The 17722-nt window shown below is 44.0% G+C and overlaps 1 protein-coding gene across 1 annotated transcript in view; it reads right to left on the bottom strand.

Moving 5' to 3' along the window:
• Nucleotides 1-17722, bottom strand: part of MTMR8 (myotubularin related protein 8) — a 1273681-nt gene that overhangs the window by 943380 nt on the left and 312579 nt on the right. The window contains 1 exon segment of the mRNA XM_044057715.1: nt 6128-6262. Within this exon segment, the coding sequence (XP_043913650.1) occupies nt 6128-6262 (135 nt within the window).

The following is a 17722-nucleotide window of genomic DNA, read 5'->3' as shown; positions in this document are numbered from 1 at the left end:
AAATGGGGGAAAGAAAGAAGAAGAAATGAGAAGGAGAGAGAGAAAAAGAGAGAAAAAGGAGAGAGAGGAAAAGAAAAGGAAAAAGATAATGCTTGAAAGAAGAAGGCATAATGGAAAAAAGAGAAAAAGAATATAAAGAGAGAAGAAGGAAAAGGAAAGAGGAAAAAGAATAGATAGAAGATATTTATTTTAAATATAATTTTAAATATTAGAATAACATGATTAAATATAAATATAATTTACAAAACAAAATAAAAAAATTTGAACAATATTTTAAAAAAATTCTTTCTTAAAATAATAAAAAAAAAAATATAGAATTTTAAATTTAATATTTTTTTCCATATAATTTACTAAACTATATGAAATTGTAAAATTTATTAAAGAATTAAAAAATTTTGAAAAAAATTTGAAAGGGACATATAGAGGATGAAAGAGAGGAAAGAGAAGGAAGGGAGAAGACAGAACAACCATATCGGACAAACGCCAAGGAAGAGGAAATGAAACCCAGGAGGCCAGTAGGAACTAGAGTAAAACATGGAAGCAGGAAATGCATAAGAGACCCGAGAGTGGAAAAAAGTGCAGAGGACCGGGAGAACAAAACAGAGGATGTGGTAGAATGAGCTGGCAAAAAAAGGATATGGCAAAGACCTGGAAAAGGAGGGGAAGGATGTGCTGATCACAAGACTGGACCACCATGAGGAAAAGCTTGCACAGACCTACAGGATTTCCCAGAACAGAAATGAGAGACACAAGCTGGAAAAGACTTGTGTCCCAGAGTACCAGGATACTGACACAGACTGAAGGAGAATAGAGGAAAAGAGAGACCCTGAAAGTACTGCAACAAAGAGCAGAAGAAGATGGCAAAGGACTGCAGAAGATGATCTTCTGGAACTGCCAGTCCATGTGGGGAGAATCCCACCCAGAAGAAGAGACCCCACACCATGGAGGACCATGGCAGAATCAACCCCAGAACTCAAAGAAACCAATGAAGCCACATTGGTGAAAACATCCTGGAAAGTGAGCCAGGAAGAAGACATGGAGTGTGATGCGGATCCGCCACCTAGCACCTTCAATACCTCTGCTGCTGTAGCTTTGTTCTTGACACCAGTGAGCTGACGTAAGAAGGAGATGCGAGACTCTTTCGACAGGAAGACGTAGAGTGGTAGTTGAGGTATCTAACTCTGCTCCTATAAAAATGGTATGCAGCGATGGCGATAAGGCAGACTTTTCGAAGTTGATTGTAATGCCTAACGCATGGCAGAGTGTCAGAGTGTATTGTGTTGCCTGAGTCAATTGATGCCTGGTGGTAGCGGTGAGGAGCCAATAGTCTAGGTATGGAAACACCTGGAATCCTAGACCTCTCAGGTGAGCCGTGACCACTGCCATGCATTTGGTGAACACTCTGGGGGCTGTAGTGAGACCAAAGGGCAGGGCTCGAAACTGCTAATGACTGGCTCCCAGCCAGAAACGCAGATGATCTCTAGAGCGTCTGTTCATCTTTATGTGATAGTACGCGTCCTTGAGATCTATGGAGCATATCCAATCGCCTTTCCCTAGGAAGGGAAGAATGGACTGAGGCGTGACCATTCGGAACTTCTCTTTCTTTATGAACTGGTCGAGTCTGCTGAGGTCCAAGATAGGTCTCCAGTCCCCTGTTTTCTTTGGGACCAAAAATAATCTTGAGTAAGTTCCGAATCCAACTTGGTCTGCTGGGACTGGTTGGATGACTCTTTTTTTCTAGCAATCTGTGGACCTCTACGATTGCTTGTTCCCTGAGATTGGGTGGAACATCTGGGATTCTGTTTACAGGAATGGGAGGGGAAGAGAATGGTATGAAATATCCTCTGGAAATGATGCTTTGTACCCATGTATCTGATGTTATGTTTAGCCAGGCTTCTGGGTACAAAGACAAGCGACCCCCGACTGCCTCCAGAGCCAAACAGTCAGGCCCCCTTTCAGGGGCGCTGGTAGGGTTGACTGGAGAACTGACCCCTGTTCACCCTGTTGCTGCGGAACCCCTCTGCAGTGGGGGTGGAGTCTTCCATTATAACCCCCTCCCTCTGCCTCTAGAGGGGGTTTCTCCACGTGTGTCCTGAAAGGATCCCTGTGCTTTTCGGAACCACATTTTCCCTCCCCTAGGGCCCTTGGGGTAGGGCCGAGTAGGGGGTAGAAAAACGGACTCCAACGGCAGATAAGGTCTTGCCTTCCTGCTCACACCTGGTTAAAGTTTCCTTTACTTTGGGCCCAAACACTGATGAGCCATCGAATGGGGTAATAATAAAGGAAGACTTAAAGGGTTCCGCAAAGGAACAGAGACTCATCCAGGCTTGTCTTCGAAGAGCAATGCCCGAACTAGCAGCTATACTCGAACCATCAGCTGCATAGGATATGAGATGCATGGACGAGTTTACCACTGAGTTTAGGGAAGAAAGCTGGGCATTGACTTTGTCGGCCACCCCTTCAGCTACCGTAACCTAGACTGCATCTCCTAGCTCTTTCAGGAGATCACTTTGTAGTCTCGTAAAGTGGGTTAAGTAGTTCAGTGATCGCACAGAAAAAGTTGCTGAACTAAACATGCGTTTCCCATATCTATCCATGACCCTAGAATTTCTGTTAGGAGGATGGATAGATGTGGATGTCTCAGACACTTCCTTTTTGGTGGCTGCAGCTACCACCATGGCATCAACAGGCACTCCCTTTGTCAAAAATGGCCTGTCCACTGGGGCAGACATGTACTTATTGGGCTTACGAGGAACAGGTTCCATGGCCTCCGATGACTCCCACACCTTAAGAGAAATCAGTTCCATGAGCTCGTCATAAGGCGGAGACACCCAAGAAGTGGAAGGTTGAGACCCAAAAGCCTTCAAGAGTACAGACTCGTCCTCAGTAGGGGTCTTGGACTGCCAATCGCCCCTCTGACTAAGGATCGCTAGTATCTCTGCAAAGGAGATATCCTCAGATGGGATTGAGGGGACCCTTCTGACTCATCCTAGTCCGTGTCACATGTCAAAGACTCCTGTGAGGAATCTAAGTGCCTCCTCTTGCACAGTCTCTTCCTGGGCACCTCCTCAGTGAGGGGGATCTGGGGAGGTCTCAGAAGAGCAAGGGAGGCCCTGTGGGGGTACTTGAGGCTCAGGGTCTCTACGCTTAGAGGGACCGGTAGATGAAGAAGCAGACACAGGAGCTTGAGGGGAGAAGGAAGGCTGAACCGATGCGGACGTTGTCTTTGGAGACAAAACTCTCCTTATAGCATCGAAGGCACCATGGCTCCGACGAGAAGGAGTGGATTGACCCGAGAGTACCGTCCGATCCTCCTGCACCGAAACCCTGGGCTCCAAGCCCGAGGTAGGAGCCAAGCTCATCCGAGCCAATGCCCCGAGAGGAAGAGTCAGCACCGACAAATCGGTTTGACTATCCTCCCCGGACCCGATGGGAGAGCGTCGGCTCCTAGAGTCCTCGGTGTGTGCCGAGGACATCCGAGTAGATGGAGCCGATAACACTGGTGCGGGTATCGGCTCCAAGAGTTCGACAATCATCAGATCAGTTTCCTTTGGCTCCAAGAGTCCAGTACGGCTCGGAGAAGGAGTAGACAAATCCGGTTCCATGGTCTTCGGCACAGACGAGCTGGTCGGGGCAGACAACAATATGGCAAGTCCTGGTGCCTGTAAAAGCTTCTGCACTAGCCTATCCATGTCCAAATCTGAAAGGCAGACTGAGGACTTAGCAGAATGCACCAAAGGTGCTGACTGGAGCAGAGGAGAAGAAGGAACTTCAGAGACCGGCTCCAATACTGAGAGCTGGCTCCGAATCAAAGATACACTCGGTTCCGAGGTCTGTGGAACCAATGACCCTCCTGAAATTTTTGCCTTTTTTGCCACTTTGTCTGAAGATTTGGATTTTGAGGATTTGGAGGACGTGTTAGTACCCTCATGGCTACTCAACACCTCAGAAAAGGATTGCTGTAGCAATCCCCTGTCTATTAGCTTCCTCCTCTCCAAGAGAACTCTTAAAGAAAAGGAATGGCAAATGCTGCAAATGTCTTGGGAGGTGTTTAGCCCCCAGACAGTAGACACATTGAATGTGTCCGTCAGTGACGGACATTTTCTGCCCACAATCTGGGCATTTCTTGAATCCAGATTTAGGATGGGATTTTTCCTTGTCATCCGACATAGTTAAGGTAAAACAAACTAGTGTACTGCAAAAACTTAAGACAGTAAAATCTTTACTTTACTTGTAAAGACCCACAAAGTAACTAAGCCCAATCCGGGCACTATCTATAACAACTATAGTTTACAAATACAGGGCTAAAGAAGCCCACAGAGAAAAACCCTGACTATAAGAAAGATTAATAAGTCTAAACAGGGCTAAAGGCCCACACAAAACAACTAGCCAACAGGGCACTATCTATCCAAAACTAAAGAAACTATTAACAAATTTTTAAACACTAATACACAACTATCCTCTAAAACAAAAAGAAATATTTTTTTATAAGAACTTGCTGTTTTTTCTATCACAAATGGTCCAAGCTAGCTGGATCACCGAGATCTCTCTTGCCGCGGCAAACTAGATCTGAGGTAATTCCAGCAGTGCCTTGTGGGATAAGGGGCTTGGTCTCGAGCTACTGGCAAACCTTCAGCTTTGCTATCGGCCGTGTCGGAGCCGATCCCATCAGTGAGAATAAACGGCGAGATTTAACAACTTCACATCATTAGTTAGGAAATTAAGTAAGGAGAATCACTTAGGCAAAGTAGTGCATAGTTAGCAATACTTCCGTGGTGAGACAGTTGCAGCTAGGAATGTAACTACTTGTAGAGAAGTAATGTTGTTAGAAGGAATATGTTAAGAGAGTTAGTACGTACAGCCAAATTGTATAAGTAGTGCTAAGTTAATAATTAACCTGGAGTGTTACATGTGCAAAGCCAAGTTTCAAAATAAGTGTCAAAAATTTTGAGAGATATTTTGAAATAATTAAGATTACTTATGGATCTAATACTATGTGGAAGGATATTCCAATTTTTGGCAACAAAGTTAGAGTGAAGAGAGTTACCTGCTGTACTGGATACTTTGGTTACTTGCAATGACAAAAATGAAAATTCCCAAACATGTAACAATTAACTTTAAAACTTTTGATGGCATTAAAACTTTTTTTTGTTACAGTTGGGGAAGGACTTTTCACTCTGCACTACCTCAATGTGAGGGACTGAACCCTTCAAGCCCCAACTGCTAACATATACAAACTTCAATCCCATTGTGCCTCAAAAAGGGGGAAGAATCCAAAAGGTACTACAAACGCTGACTTGGCAAAATCTCTGTATTTGCACTTTCAGTCTCACTGTTCTAAGGGTTACAACTGCAGTAGACAGAATTACAACAGGGACCCATTTTTAACTAAATTAAGTCAGTCAGTACATACGTTTTCAAATTAGCTAGCAGAAAGTTTTTACCTTTATATGTTTCAACTGGAACCATACTCTACCATTACTCAAGTGTTTCTTCTTATCAGCACACGAAAAGCCAGGTGGCACAACTTCATCCAGCAAGATACCAGTGACTAAATTCTGACCTGATCCACAGAGGGAACCAGATTTCAAAGAATAACTCACACCCAGTAACAAGATATCCAGTGACAGCCCAACCATCCTATTTTACCCAGAAGCTACAGTACAATCTCTATCAGAGATACCAGAGGCAAAAGTAAGCTATGTCCCCCATCCATAAGACCCCGGATAGAATTCACTCTTGAGTATTCTGCCTCTCATCAAATGCCAGTGAGGGGGATGGAGGACAAGCAGACATAAGAACATTCTTGAACAGAACACAGTTCATTTCAGAAACTGCTTGAAAGCCAGTAGAACTGTAGTTCTGAAGCAGGAAGTAATGGTCCTCTCTTTACATTCCTGACACCTGAAGCATCTGTATAGCCTACAGCAGTATCCTCCCCCAAGTGATGAAACTACCAACTGCAGCAGAGAGGCAACAGAGTGAAAGGGCACAGTCTGGAAAGCAAATGGCAGATCAACTATTTTCTTGAATGTTTACTGTGGAAAACAAAACGCTATTTTATGCTTGCACAAAAACATTGAAGCATTATTTGTCAAAAAAAGTAAACAATTTTATCAATCCATACCTTCGGTCTTGTATCTACCACATACATAAATGAACTCCCTGGGGTGGCTTTGCTTATTGCTTGCAGCATTTGCTCATCCTCCACACAGCGAGCGCTGAATCCAGACAAAGGTTGACTGCACCGACATATAGCTGCCTATAAGAAACAGAGTGAAATATCATCACCATACTCAGCTCAGCAATGCTGTATACTGCATGAAATTATCACAAAAATATGCCATGCATCTGTTTCTATGACTGCACACAATTTTCTTAAATGTTTAACAGTAAAAAAAAAAAAAAAAAAAAAAAAATGTAACCAAACATTATAACAATGATGTGCTACACCTGAATAAGTACATTTTACATTATGGAATGACTGGAAAACTGGACAGCAGAGTGGCACAGCTGTTGGCATTGTTGCCTTGCACTGACTGGTTCTTGGCTGGAGGACATTTTTTGTGGAGTGTACACGTCCTTACTTTTGTCCACATAGGTAATTACTGGTTACTCCAGTTTCCTCCCACATCCCTATGATCTGCTGCAGACATGCTAGTGTCCCTTTACCTGTGACAATGGCTATAAGAGGGTAAGACACGCTGGATAACTTAAAGGTGGATTTTAACATACTCATATGCCAAGCCCTTTGTCAAACAAGGGCATCAAGTAGCTCAAAACTTGCTGTATCAAACGTGCCTCAGGATAAAATATCACAACAGGTACACCATGAGGAAAATCGTTCCCATTTCACAAGGTAGCATTTCCTTGTAGGTACTAGTTTCCTAGACTCCTGTAACATACACAGCATCTCAGACAGAAAGGAAGTCAAGTATGGGATCATGGTCTGATTCCAAGCTGCTAGTATGAAGCCTCGAGAATCTAATGTACAAGGTCCCCTCTTGCTGGGTCAGTAGTATGCAGGGGGTCAAAAGGATTAGTGATTTGTCCCAAAAGAAGGCTATGAGGATGAGAATTGGTTTGTCCTGCCTGACCATCATCAGGCCTGTGAAGAGGAGGAGGAAGTATGGGAAATGTACGGAGAGTTCAGTTGTGTAAGAACTTGCCGTAACAGTAGCTCCTACTTTTGCAGCATTCTTCGCATCTGGGATATCCTGCTGAGGATAGTTGAATGTCCAGCCAGCTTACCAAAGCTTTTACACCTTCCAGGCTCTGTATGCCAGACATACATCCTACACCCAAGGCATAAGGTACACATGTGATGCAAGAGTATTAATCCTCATAACTGAATAGCCCTTAGAAGAACCAGAGCAACCTAATAAGAGAAACAAAAGTGTGTACATCTAGGAAGAGAAGAAGAGAAAGAAAGGAACTAAAGAGAGTATGAAGGACCCCCTGGCAAAAAATGGTCAACCAAGAATAACAGGGGTAAGAAGGGTTGGACAAAATACTATAACAGTGAAAAGTAGGATATCTACTGTTATGGTAAGTTACTACACAACTGTACAATGTCCTTCATTATCACCGTTGTTTATAAAATGGAACTAGTATCCAAGAAACACAAAAAAAGCACCCAAACAGGCAACCACGATGTTAGAATGAGCACAAACAGAAGGGAAAAGCTGCTTGCCATAAAAATAACAACAATAAAATGCCCTTAGAGATCCAGGAGAAGATGGTTTGCTTGAAAATAGCCAAATCTTAGTTACTGGGATGAAAAGAAATAAAAAGCTGCTCAGATTTCCTGGCATCTTTAGTGTTATCTAGGTGACACCTGAGCTGTCCATGTAAATTCAAGGTGTGGAGAATCCTCTTACTAGCATTTCATGAACAGGGGAAAAAGGCGGCATATGAATTGTTTGATTTAAGGACAACTCATTAACATTGGGCATATAGAAACGATTAGCATGAAGAGAGAGATGCTGTTTGTGGGAAAAAGGTGGGAGTGCCACAAGTGCCTGAAGCTCAGAGACCCTATTGGCAGAAGGAAGAGCTATGAACAGTACCATTTTTAAAGTACAATGCAGCAGAAGAGAAAACTATAGGCTCCAAGAGAAACTGAGTTAATTTCTCAAGAATTAAATTACAGGTCCCAAGGAGGAGGAATATGCTTTCTTGGGGGCCCAGTATTAAGGAAACCTTTCAAAAATTGTTTTACTTCAAAACAAGAAGCAATGTATGGATTCAAAGGCAGAAACAGAAATGGCTAACAAATGAGCTATAAACATAAGAATATGCCAGACCAGAAATTAGCAACTCACACATACAGGAAAGGACCCAAGAATACACACAGAAAAAAAAGTCCAGGTCATGCTTGAGACACCAAATAGAAAACCTCTTCCGTTTAGCCAAACGGAATTTTCTAGTAGTGGGTTTTCTGGCTTCCTGCAAAACTGAAGCATATCCTCAGAAAATTGGAGTCAAAAAAGAATCAAAACCCTATCACCCAAAGAGTCAGCTGAAGAATGGGTAAATGAGGTTGGAGAAGAGATTCCTTGCCCTGTGTGAGCAGATCTATCTTGTGAGGTAACCTGTGATGACTGTCCCTCGCAAGATGAAATAGAAGTGGAAAACAATGCTGTCTGGTCCAAAAGGGAGTCACAAGCAAGATTTTGGGCCTGTCCCACATGATTTTGTGCAGGACTTTTAGGAGTACAGGAAGAAGGGGGATAGGCATACAGAAACATCTCCTTCCAGGAAAAGAGAGGACTTGGCACTCTAGAACAGAACTGGGCAAGTTGTCGTCTTACAGGGGGAACCAAAAAGATATACTTGAGAAATACCCCAACTCCAAGTCTATTGTGAGGATCTGTCCTGCTCAAAACGTCTGCCACAAGATTGTGCTCTAAGATGATGCAAAGCGCCTGAAGAAACAAGGGGTGGTGGACCGCAAAAGCCCAAGCCTGAAAAGCCAGACTGCAAGTGAGGTAAAACTTTGTGCTACCTTAATTGATGTACCACATAACCATAGTATTGTCTGAAAAGATGAACAGAAATGGAATCTAAAGGGAGTGAAAGGCATGAAGGGCCAAAATTAGGGCTCTCATCTCCCTGATACTGATACAATTTCTTGGGGACCAGAGACCCTGAACCTTGGGGTTGTTGTAAGAAGCTCACCAACCTTGGTCAGAAGCAACTGTAACAGCTCCTGAATGGGAAGAGGAACCTGAGAAAATAGGCCTGGATTCATGGAAACTTGAAGAATCCACCAGTGGAGCTCAAGCTTGAGACAAGGCAGGAGAGGCACAGGAAAATCCAAAGGATGGCAGTGCTGAAACCAAGCAGTCTTGAGATACCACTGAAATATTCTCATAAGGAGCTTGGCCAAGGGAACCATAGGAATAGCAACCGCCATTTGTTTTAGAGTTCATAGAAATTCCCCGGCAGGAGGGACTGGGACAGGGAGAAAAGACAGAAAATAAAAGGTCAAAGATAGAACCTTGGAGGTGGGAGGAAAGCCTGAATCCTGCAACCCAGTAAGATCTGATCCTGGGAGGGAGTCGCAGCCTGAGGTTTAGGGTGAACCTCACACTTCGCGAAGAAGACTCACAGTTAAGTGAAGATCCCGAAGTAGGAACTGCTGAGATGGGGGCTGAAACAAAAGGTTGTCGAAATAGGAGACTATCTGAATCCCCTGAAGTCTATCACTGGTGCCTGACATTTGGTAAAGACCCCTGGGGTCAAAAAATGAAGAGTTGACAAGAAGGAGGCTGAGGCAGGCCTGAAAAGGGAGGACTGGACTTCCAAAACCATGAAATAACCTCTCTGCATAAAGAAAAGAACCCAAGAGTCTGAAGTAATATGTTACCAAACAGGAAAACACACACACACAACCTGAGGGACAGAGGAATCTAGTCAAGGGGTAGAGGAGGCTGAATGTCAAACAGAAGCAGATTTATTAGGGAAGGAAGGTTTTGACCTTAAGGACCCTGGGATGGCTCATCAGGAAAAGCTCTCTTGGAGGCACACTTATGAGAGGGCTGCATATGTACAAAGGAAGGCTTACAGGGATAATTCCTCTGAAACCTAGCAACAGGAGAAAGAAATATTTGTTTTAGATATGGCATAACTTTACCCTTATCCTGCAGGGCCTTAAAAAGTTCAGGAGATGCAGTGCCAAAAAGATTTTTGATTGTCCAAGGGGAAACGAGCAATTTAGCCTTGATGTCATCGGGTAGCCTGGAGAAGCAGCCAAGAGTACATCCTCCTCATAGAATCCGATGCATCAACAGCATAACTGCAGTAAATAGAATGACAAGCCACCTGAGAAGCAGTACTCAAAACGAAAATAGCAGAAGTCTGTCTCAGAATTAAGCATAGTAGTCAGAATGCTACCAAGTTTAGACAGAAGAGCTGTGACATAACATGTCATACGGGTTTGGCAATTAATAGCAATAAAGGCCAACTTGCAGAAGTGTACACTTTCTCCATACTATCCATTGCAGAAGTATAAAACTTAGCACAGGACTGCAGCTTAGGTTTATCAATAGCTACAGAAATGACAGCTGGGTCAGAGGAGAGACTTAATTTTTGATCTTCAGGGACTTTATAAAAATTACAATTGCGTAAAATCTTACCATAACAGTAGATGTCCTTCTTTTCACTGTTGCACTATTCATTACATTAGGAATCCCCTGCCAAGGCAGGCCCAATGTCCAGCCAGTAGGTTGCTTTCAGTTATGCCGTACATCATACACATGCTCCTCGCGTACCATAGGGCTTAAAGGTGATGTATGGACATAATATCCTCAGAACTGAGCCCCCGGTAGGAATCCCAGTCCAAGGAAAAGCGATGTATTCAGTACATTCAGAAGAGAATAGGACCAGGGGGCAGAGGGAGTGAGTGAATACTGCAACAGTGAAGAGAAGGACATCTAACATTATGATAGGATTTTACACAGCTGTACTGTGTCCTTCCATATCACTATTGCAGTACCATTAGGGAGAGTGCCAAAGCTCAGAAAGAAACTAGGGAGACGGAAAGACCAGTAGAGCCCTCTAGGAAGCCATGAAGGATGTCCCTAACAAAACAACTCTATCTCTGGAGATTCCACCCAACATATAGTGTTTGTTAAAGGTATGCAGAGAAGTCCAGGTAGCTGCCTCAAATACAGAATTAGTATTCACACCCTTGAAAAAGCACCAGAAGAAGCCACAGATCTAGCAGAATGAGTCTTAACAGGAAAAGAAAGACTCTTACCATGAAAAGAATAACAAAAGGAAATGGCTTTAGAGATCCAAGAAGAAATAGTTTGCTTGGGTACAGTTAAACCTAGGGACTAAGGATGAAAAGAAACAAACATCTAATCAAATTTCCTAATGGTCTTATTCTTATCCAAATAAAATCAGAGTTGTCTATGCACATCGACTGTGTGCAGCACCCTCTCACCGGCAGATTGCAGAGAGTGGGGAAAAATGGACAAATGAATGACTGATTAAGGGACAAACTCAACCACCTTGTGCATAAAAAGGATTAGTACCGCAAGGACACCCTGTCCTTATGAAACACCAAAAAGGAGGAGGACAAGCCTTAAGGGCTTGAAGCTCGACACCAGTCTGGCAGAAGTAAGGGCCAACAAAAGTACAGTCTTCCAGGGGCAATGCTGCAAGGAAGATGAAGCAGCAAGCTCAAAAGGACACCAAGCCAATTTTTCCAAAACACAATTAAGATCCCAGGGAGAAGGAACTGGCTTCCTGGGAGGCCTAACATGAAGGATGCCTTTAAGGAATTGTTTAGCTTCAAATCTAGAAGCCAAATGAGGGGAAAAAAGTCAGACAAGCAGAAATAGCTGATAAGTGGGCCTAACAGAAAATTAGGCCAACCCAGCATTCTACAATTCACACACCTAGGAAAGAACCAAAGAACATCCACAGAAAGTGGATCTAGGTTACAAGACACCAAAAAGAAAACCTCTTCCATTTGGCTAAGTAGGATTTCCCAGCAGTGGGTTTCCCAGCCTCCTGCAGGACCATAAGCACATCCTCAGAAAAAAAGATGTCTATGTGGAATCAAAATCCTATCACCCACAGTGTCAGCTGAAGAGTGGACAGGTGGGTATGGATGAGAGATCCCTTGTCTTGTGTTAGTAGGTCCACCCGGTGAGGTAAATTGTGATGACTGCCCTTAGCTAAATGCAGAAGATGGAACCAATGTTGGCTCAGCCAAAAGAGTCACCAACAAAATTTTGGGAGTATTCTGTTGAAGTTTGAACAGGGCTTTTGAAATGAGGCGAAAGGGAGGGAAAGCATAAAGAAACATCCCCTTCCAAGAAAATTATAGGGCATCCAGCTTCCAAACCACAGGACCTGGGACTCTGGCACAAAAAAAGAGGAAATCTGTTCAGACAGGAGGCAAATAGATCTATTTGAGGAGTACCCCACTGGTAGACAATGTCCAGAAACCATTCCTGTGAAGTATCCATTCGTGGGATTGAGTTAAGGATCTGCTCGGAGTGCCAGCCACAAAGTTTTGACCCGAGGGAGTCGCTTGATACTGGACAGCAAGATCCAACACCAGAAGTGCCAACCAGCAAAGATATTGTTCCCTCCCCCCATTTTGTTTACATAACACATCACTGTCTTTAAATACCTTGAGAGGTCCTGGGGAAAAAAAAAAAAAAAAAAGAGGATGAAAAGCCTGAAGAGGCAGCAGAAGAGCTCTCCTCTGTCTGACATTGATGCGCTCTTTCTGTTGAAGAGGTGAATAAACCTCCTTCACCTTTAGGGAGCCAAAAGTTGCTCCCCATCCCACGTCTGAGGCACCTGTAAACAGTTCAAGAGAGGGACGGGGGGGGGGGGTGAAGGGGAGCCCTGGATTTCGAGACAACTGCCAAATTCACCAGTAAAGTTCCTTCTTGAGACAAGAACTACAATGTCTAGGGGATGCTCATGTTGAAGTCAAACCGAGTTCAGAAACCACTGAAACTTCTTCATGTGGAGTTTAGCCAGAGAGAGCAAAGGGATGGTGGATGCCATGAACCCCAGAGCTCAAACTCCCTGGCTGTGATGGAGACCAGATGAAGAGTTTTAAAGAAGGAAAGGAGTGTCAAAACCTTGGGAGGAGGTACAGATACCAGCATAGGAACTGTCTGAACCTGCAACCCAGAAAAAAACATGGTCCTGAGAAGGAGTCAGAAAAGACTTTTGAAATGTATTGTGAACCTCAGGCTTTGCAGAAAGGAAATGGCAAAATGAAGATTTTTTTAGGAGGATCTCGGGAGAGGATGGCTAAAAAAGGTCATCCAAGCAAGGAAATACTTGGATCCCTTGAATCCTGCAAAAAGCAATCACAGGAGCTAGGCATTTGGTAAATACCCAAAGGCTAAAGGGCAAAGCAGAAAACTGAAAATGCCAGGAAGCAACACAGAAATGTGAAAACTTCCTGGAAAGGGAATGAATAGGGACATGGAGGTAAGCATCCTTGAGATCCAGAAAAACATAAAAGCCTTAGGAAGCAGCAAAGGGAACAAAGTCTGAAGGGACAACATTTGAAAGGAAGGAACCTTCAGCAAAGTATTCAGTTGAGAAAGACCCAGAATGGGCCTCCAAATGTCCTCTTTCCTGGGGACCAAAAACATTCTGGAACAAAACCTCTTCCTTCTTTGAGCAACTGGAACCTCTCGAATAGTTCTCAGAGTCAAAAGATCCTGAAGCACCTCTGCAAACACACAACTATTCTCGAGGAGGCTGAGAAATGCCCATGGGGGTGGGGATATCCTAATCACAAAATACCTTTGGCAAATGATGGAAAGAACCAGAGAGTCTTGGGTTATGCTTAACCAGACAGAAGAGACACAGAAAGACAAACAAAAAGGAAAGCGGCTGGGAAGAATCAGGTAGACAGACATCACCTGGTTTAACAAGAAAGTAAGGCTTCTCAGCAGGAGGGGTCTGAGTAGACTGAGCGGGGTGAACCCTCCTACCAAACTTCTTGTCTTTAGGAGGAGTACGAGACCCTTCTAACAATAGCTGGTTTAGTAAAATAGTTTCTCTGGAAATTGGGCACTGGTGAAAGAAAAATACATTTCAGATCCTGAAACTCCTTGCTTTCTCCTGCAGGGACTTGAACAAATCAGTTGAAGCAGCACCAAGCAGATTTATTGTCCACAGGAGCATCCATCAACTTAGCCTTAATATCATCAGGCAGAGGCTGAAGCTATGGCCAGGAATACTTCCTCAACACAAGAGCCAGAAGCAGCAGCTCTAGTGGAAGCATCTGCTGCATCATAACTACATTTAATCGAATGGCAAGCTACCTGGAAAGAAGTCCGTAACAGAGACAAGGCAGAAGTCATAATCTCGGAATCAGGAAGGTCAGAAATAACTGGACAAGCCTGAGAAAGGAGAGCCAATACATATATGGTCATAAGAGTCTGAATTAACAGCACGAAAGGCTAGGGTGGCCGAAGTACAAGCCTTTTTACCCAGCGCTTCCATGGTCCTGCTGTCCTTGTCAGAAGAAAGAAGCTTTGCCGAGGGCAGTAACTTAGAATGCTTATCAGATACCACAGAGAACACTGAAGGGTCAGCAGAAGGGCACTTGTAAAGAAATTTGCAGTCATCAGGCACTTTACAAAACAATTCTGGTTTCTTAGGAGCAGGAGGCTGACAGTCTGGGCCTGAGAAGCAGAAGAGAAAGCATCCAATAACACAACCAAAACAGGAGGAACATCAGAGGGTTTGGGAGACTCCATTTGAAGGTGCTCATAATACCCCCCTCTGCACTTCAGACACTTGGGAACAATCCCATTTAAATAACTCAGTCATCCTAGCAATGGTATCCCCAAAAGAAATCTCCTCAAAAGGAGATTTTGAATTAGTAGACTCCTCTTCCTCAGTGCCATACTCCAGAGGGGAAGTAATCAGGGCAGAAAAGGGCAAGGATTCCTCATTTGAATTCTCATCTTCCACAGAGGAATCCTGATCCCTAGATCTCTTGAGAGGGGAAGATGACCCAGGAGGAGGTGGGACAGAGACCCCTGAGGAGGCTTCAAGGCCATAAGAGTAAAATTCTGCCATTCACTTTGAGGGTTCTTAGGAACAGAAGGAACAGGTTTTGTTTTCTGCTTCTTTAAGGGGACATTCACCTTATGAATCGTAGAAGGCTCCAACGTCGGCCTACACTCAATCATAGCCCAGACTTCCTCCCTCACCATTACCTGAGGAACCCCCTAGGCCCTTTAGTGATAATCAGTCATAGTTCCCCCTGAACAACTGAAATGGACATCTGCAAGGCCTCCAAGGACATATGAGTAGCAGGATCCATGCCGGCCTCCGAACTGGTCACGGCAGTATAATCCAACCCAGGAACCAGGCGAACATCCGTGTTTTCATCAGCCTCAAGAGAGATGTCCAATACATGAGGCGCAGCCAAAGAATCCGACCTGACTTTTCTGACCCTCTTCTTCAAAAATGGCTGATCCTTAGGCTGGGAAGTGTCCTCCACCCTGTCTTTCGCCAAGAGGTTTAGATGCCGGTTTTCGACATAACTAGACAAGGATGAAAGACTACTAAGTAAGGTCTTTGGAATAAAAGCCTGATAAATAGTACAGGACGTATAATCATGAGAAGCACCTAAACAAAACAAGCACTACTCGTGGTCTTTATGGGGCATCTGTCTCCCAACACTGGCATTTACCCTTTCTGGATTACCTGAAACCCCACAACACAAATGTAAAAAAGCAAAATGATAAGTAGAAAACCCCAACAGGGCACTTATCTGAATGGGTAGGTGCACCAACAATGACTCAGACAATCAGACCAATGATCAGAGATGGCATTCAGACTGTCGGCAAAGGAGTTTAAGGAAGGCACATCTGGACACCACCTTTATGCCCTATGCAATGCAAGGAGCATACATGTGATGTATGGTGTTTCTTAAAGCAGCCTAAAGGCTTTGATAAACTGGCCAGATGTCAGGCCGCCCTAGGCAGGGGATGAATAATGTAATGAATACTGCAAAAGCAATATGGAAGGACATCCTGTAAGTCATTCTGGGGAAATGAGGTTGGAAATCAGTTGCTTGCGAAGCTGAAGAAAAGGGTTCCTATCAGCATCTCGAACGCCGACAGTATCGAATACGATATTGTCGATGCGAGAATGCCGAAAGTGCAGAACATCAAACAGGTAAACGGAAATCTCCATAAGGGGAGATTTCCATTTACTACAATGTAGTGTGGTCTCGGAGTTGGTATATTTAAGTAGCGGGGGGGTGGGGGGTGCATGGGGGCTTGCCCCCCTTCCTACACCCTTCAGGTTTTTTTTTTGTTTATCTTTTATATCAGCATTCGAAAATTTAATAGTTCGATCATTTTAGTTTGATATTTAGTGATTCGAACCATTATATTTTTGAAATGCTGATACAGACCCGAAGAAAAAGTGTCCAGAAGGGCATCCAACACTGGAGAGACTGCAGAAGGTCTGGGAGAATCTATATGCAATTGTTCATAGTACCTTTTTTGAATGCTAGACACTTGGGAACAATCCCACTTAAAGTGTTCCATCACACAAACCACAGGAGTCACCAAAAGTTAATTCTACTCACAGGGTAGACATAGGATAGCTAATCTTCCTCTTCAGACCATAGGACAAGAGGAGAATGGCTCTGGCAGGAGTAGGCCAATGACTTCACACCAGAAACTAAATCCTCCTTATCCTCAGAAGAATCCAACTACTTAAGTTGCTCTGAAGGGTTAGAGGACCAGGGAACAGAAGCAAGAACAGATAAGCCTTAAGGGGGTTTCAATGCCCTAAGGACACGTGAAAGCCCTTGCGTACAATCCTGCCATTCTTGGTGAGGATCCTTAGCTAGAGGCCACGTCTGGTTTCCATTGCTTTTTTAAAAGGGACATCAGCTTTAACTAATCTAGAAGTTTCACAGCCCTGCCTACACCCAGTGACAGTACCAGGCACCTCTTTCACAATTATCTGGGGAATCCCCCATGGCCCCTCCCATATAATCAGCTGTGGTTCCCACTCCACATTTGTAGCAGACATAGGTAAAGCCTTGGTGGACATGCAGGTAAGCAGCTTCGTGTCAGCCTCCAACTCTGTCGCAACAGAAGGAGCTGATGTAGGCACCGGCTGGTCCTTGGGCACTTCAAAAGATTCAGAACATGCCTTTTTGGCTTTCTTTTTCAAAGTTGGGGCAGGTGGATTCATAGACCATGGTACCCTGCATTAAAAGCTTTAATGGCTGGTTCTCCAGGTAAAAAGAAAGGGATGAGAGATGACTGTGAAGAGTCTTGGGGCCAAACACCAGGCAGATCACACTCTGGGTATGGTCGTGTGTCGCACCCAAACAAAAAAAGGCACTTTTTGCATCTATCTTTATAGGGGAATCTGCCTCCCAGAGTCGCATTTCACCTTCCTGGATGACATGTAAAAGGCAAAAGTAAAAGAGGAAAAAAAATAAAGGAAGGAAGAAACCCCAACCAGCCACTTGTCTTTAGCAGGCTCAGTAGCTGAACCAACTCAATGAATGTCTGGTAGACTAAATTCAAAGTAGCGTTTGAACTGGCAGCAAAGAAGTTCTGAGTTGCTCATGTCAGGTATTATTATCCCCTTGGACATATACCTAACATACAGCACCTGGAAAGTGTAAAGACTTTGGTATGCTGGTTGGATGTTTGGCTATCCTCGGTTTTAAAATGTCCTTACT

This window comes from Protopterus annectens, chromosome 15.part0 (assembly GCF_019279795.1).
Source record: "Protopterus annectens isolate FY-2018-M chromosome 15.part0, PAN1.0, whole genome shotgun sequence".
In the NCBI taxonomy this organism is placed as follows: Eukaryota; Metazoa; Chordata; order Ceratodontiformes; family Protopteridae; genus Protopterus; species Protopterus annectens.
The sequence above is the reverse complement of the archived record's forward strand: the minus strand, read 5'-3'. Positions and strand labels throughout refer to the sequence as shown.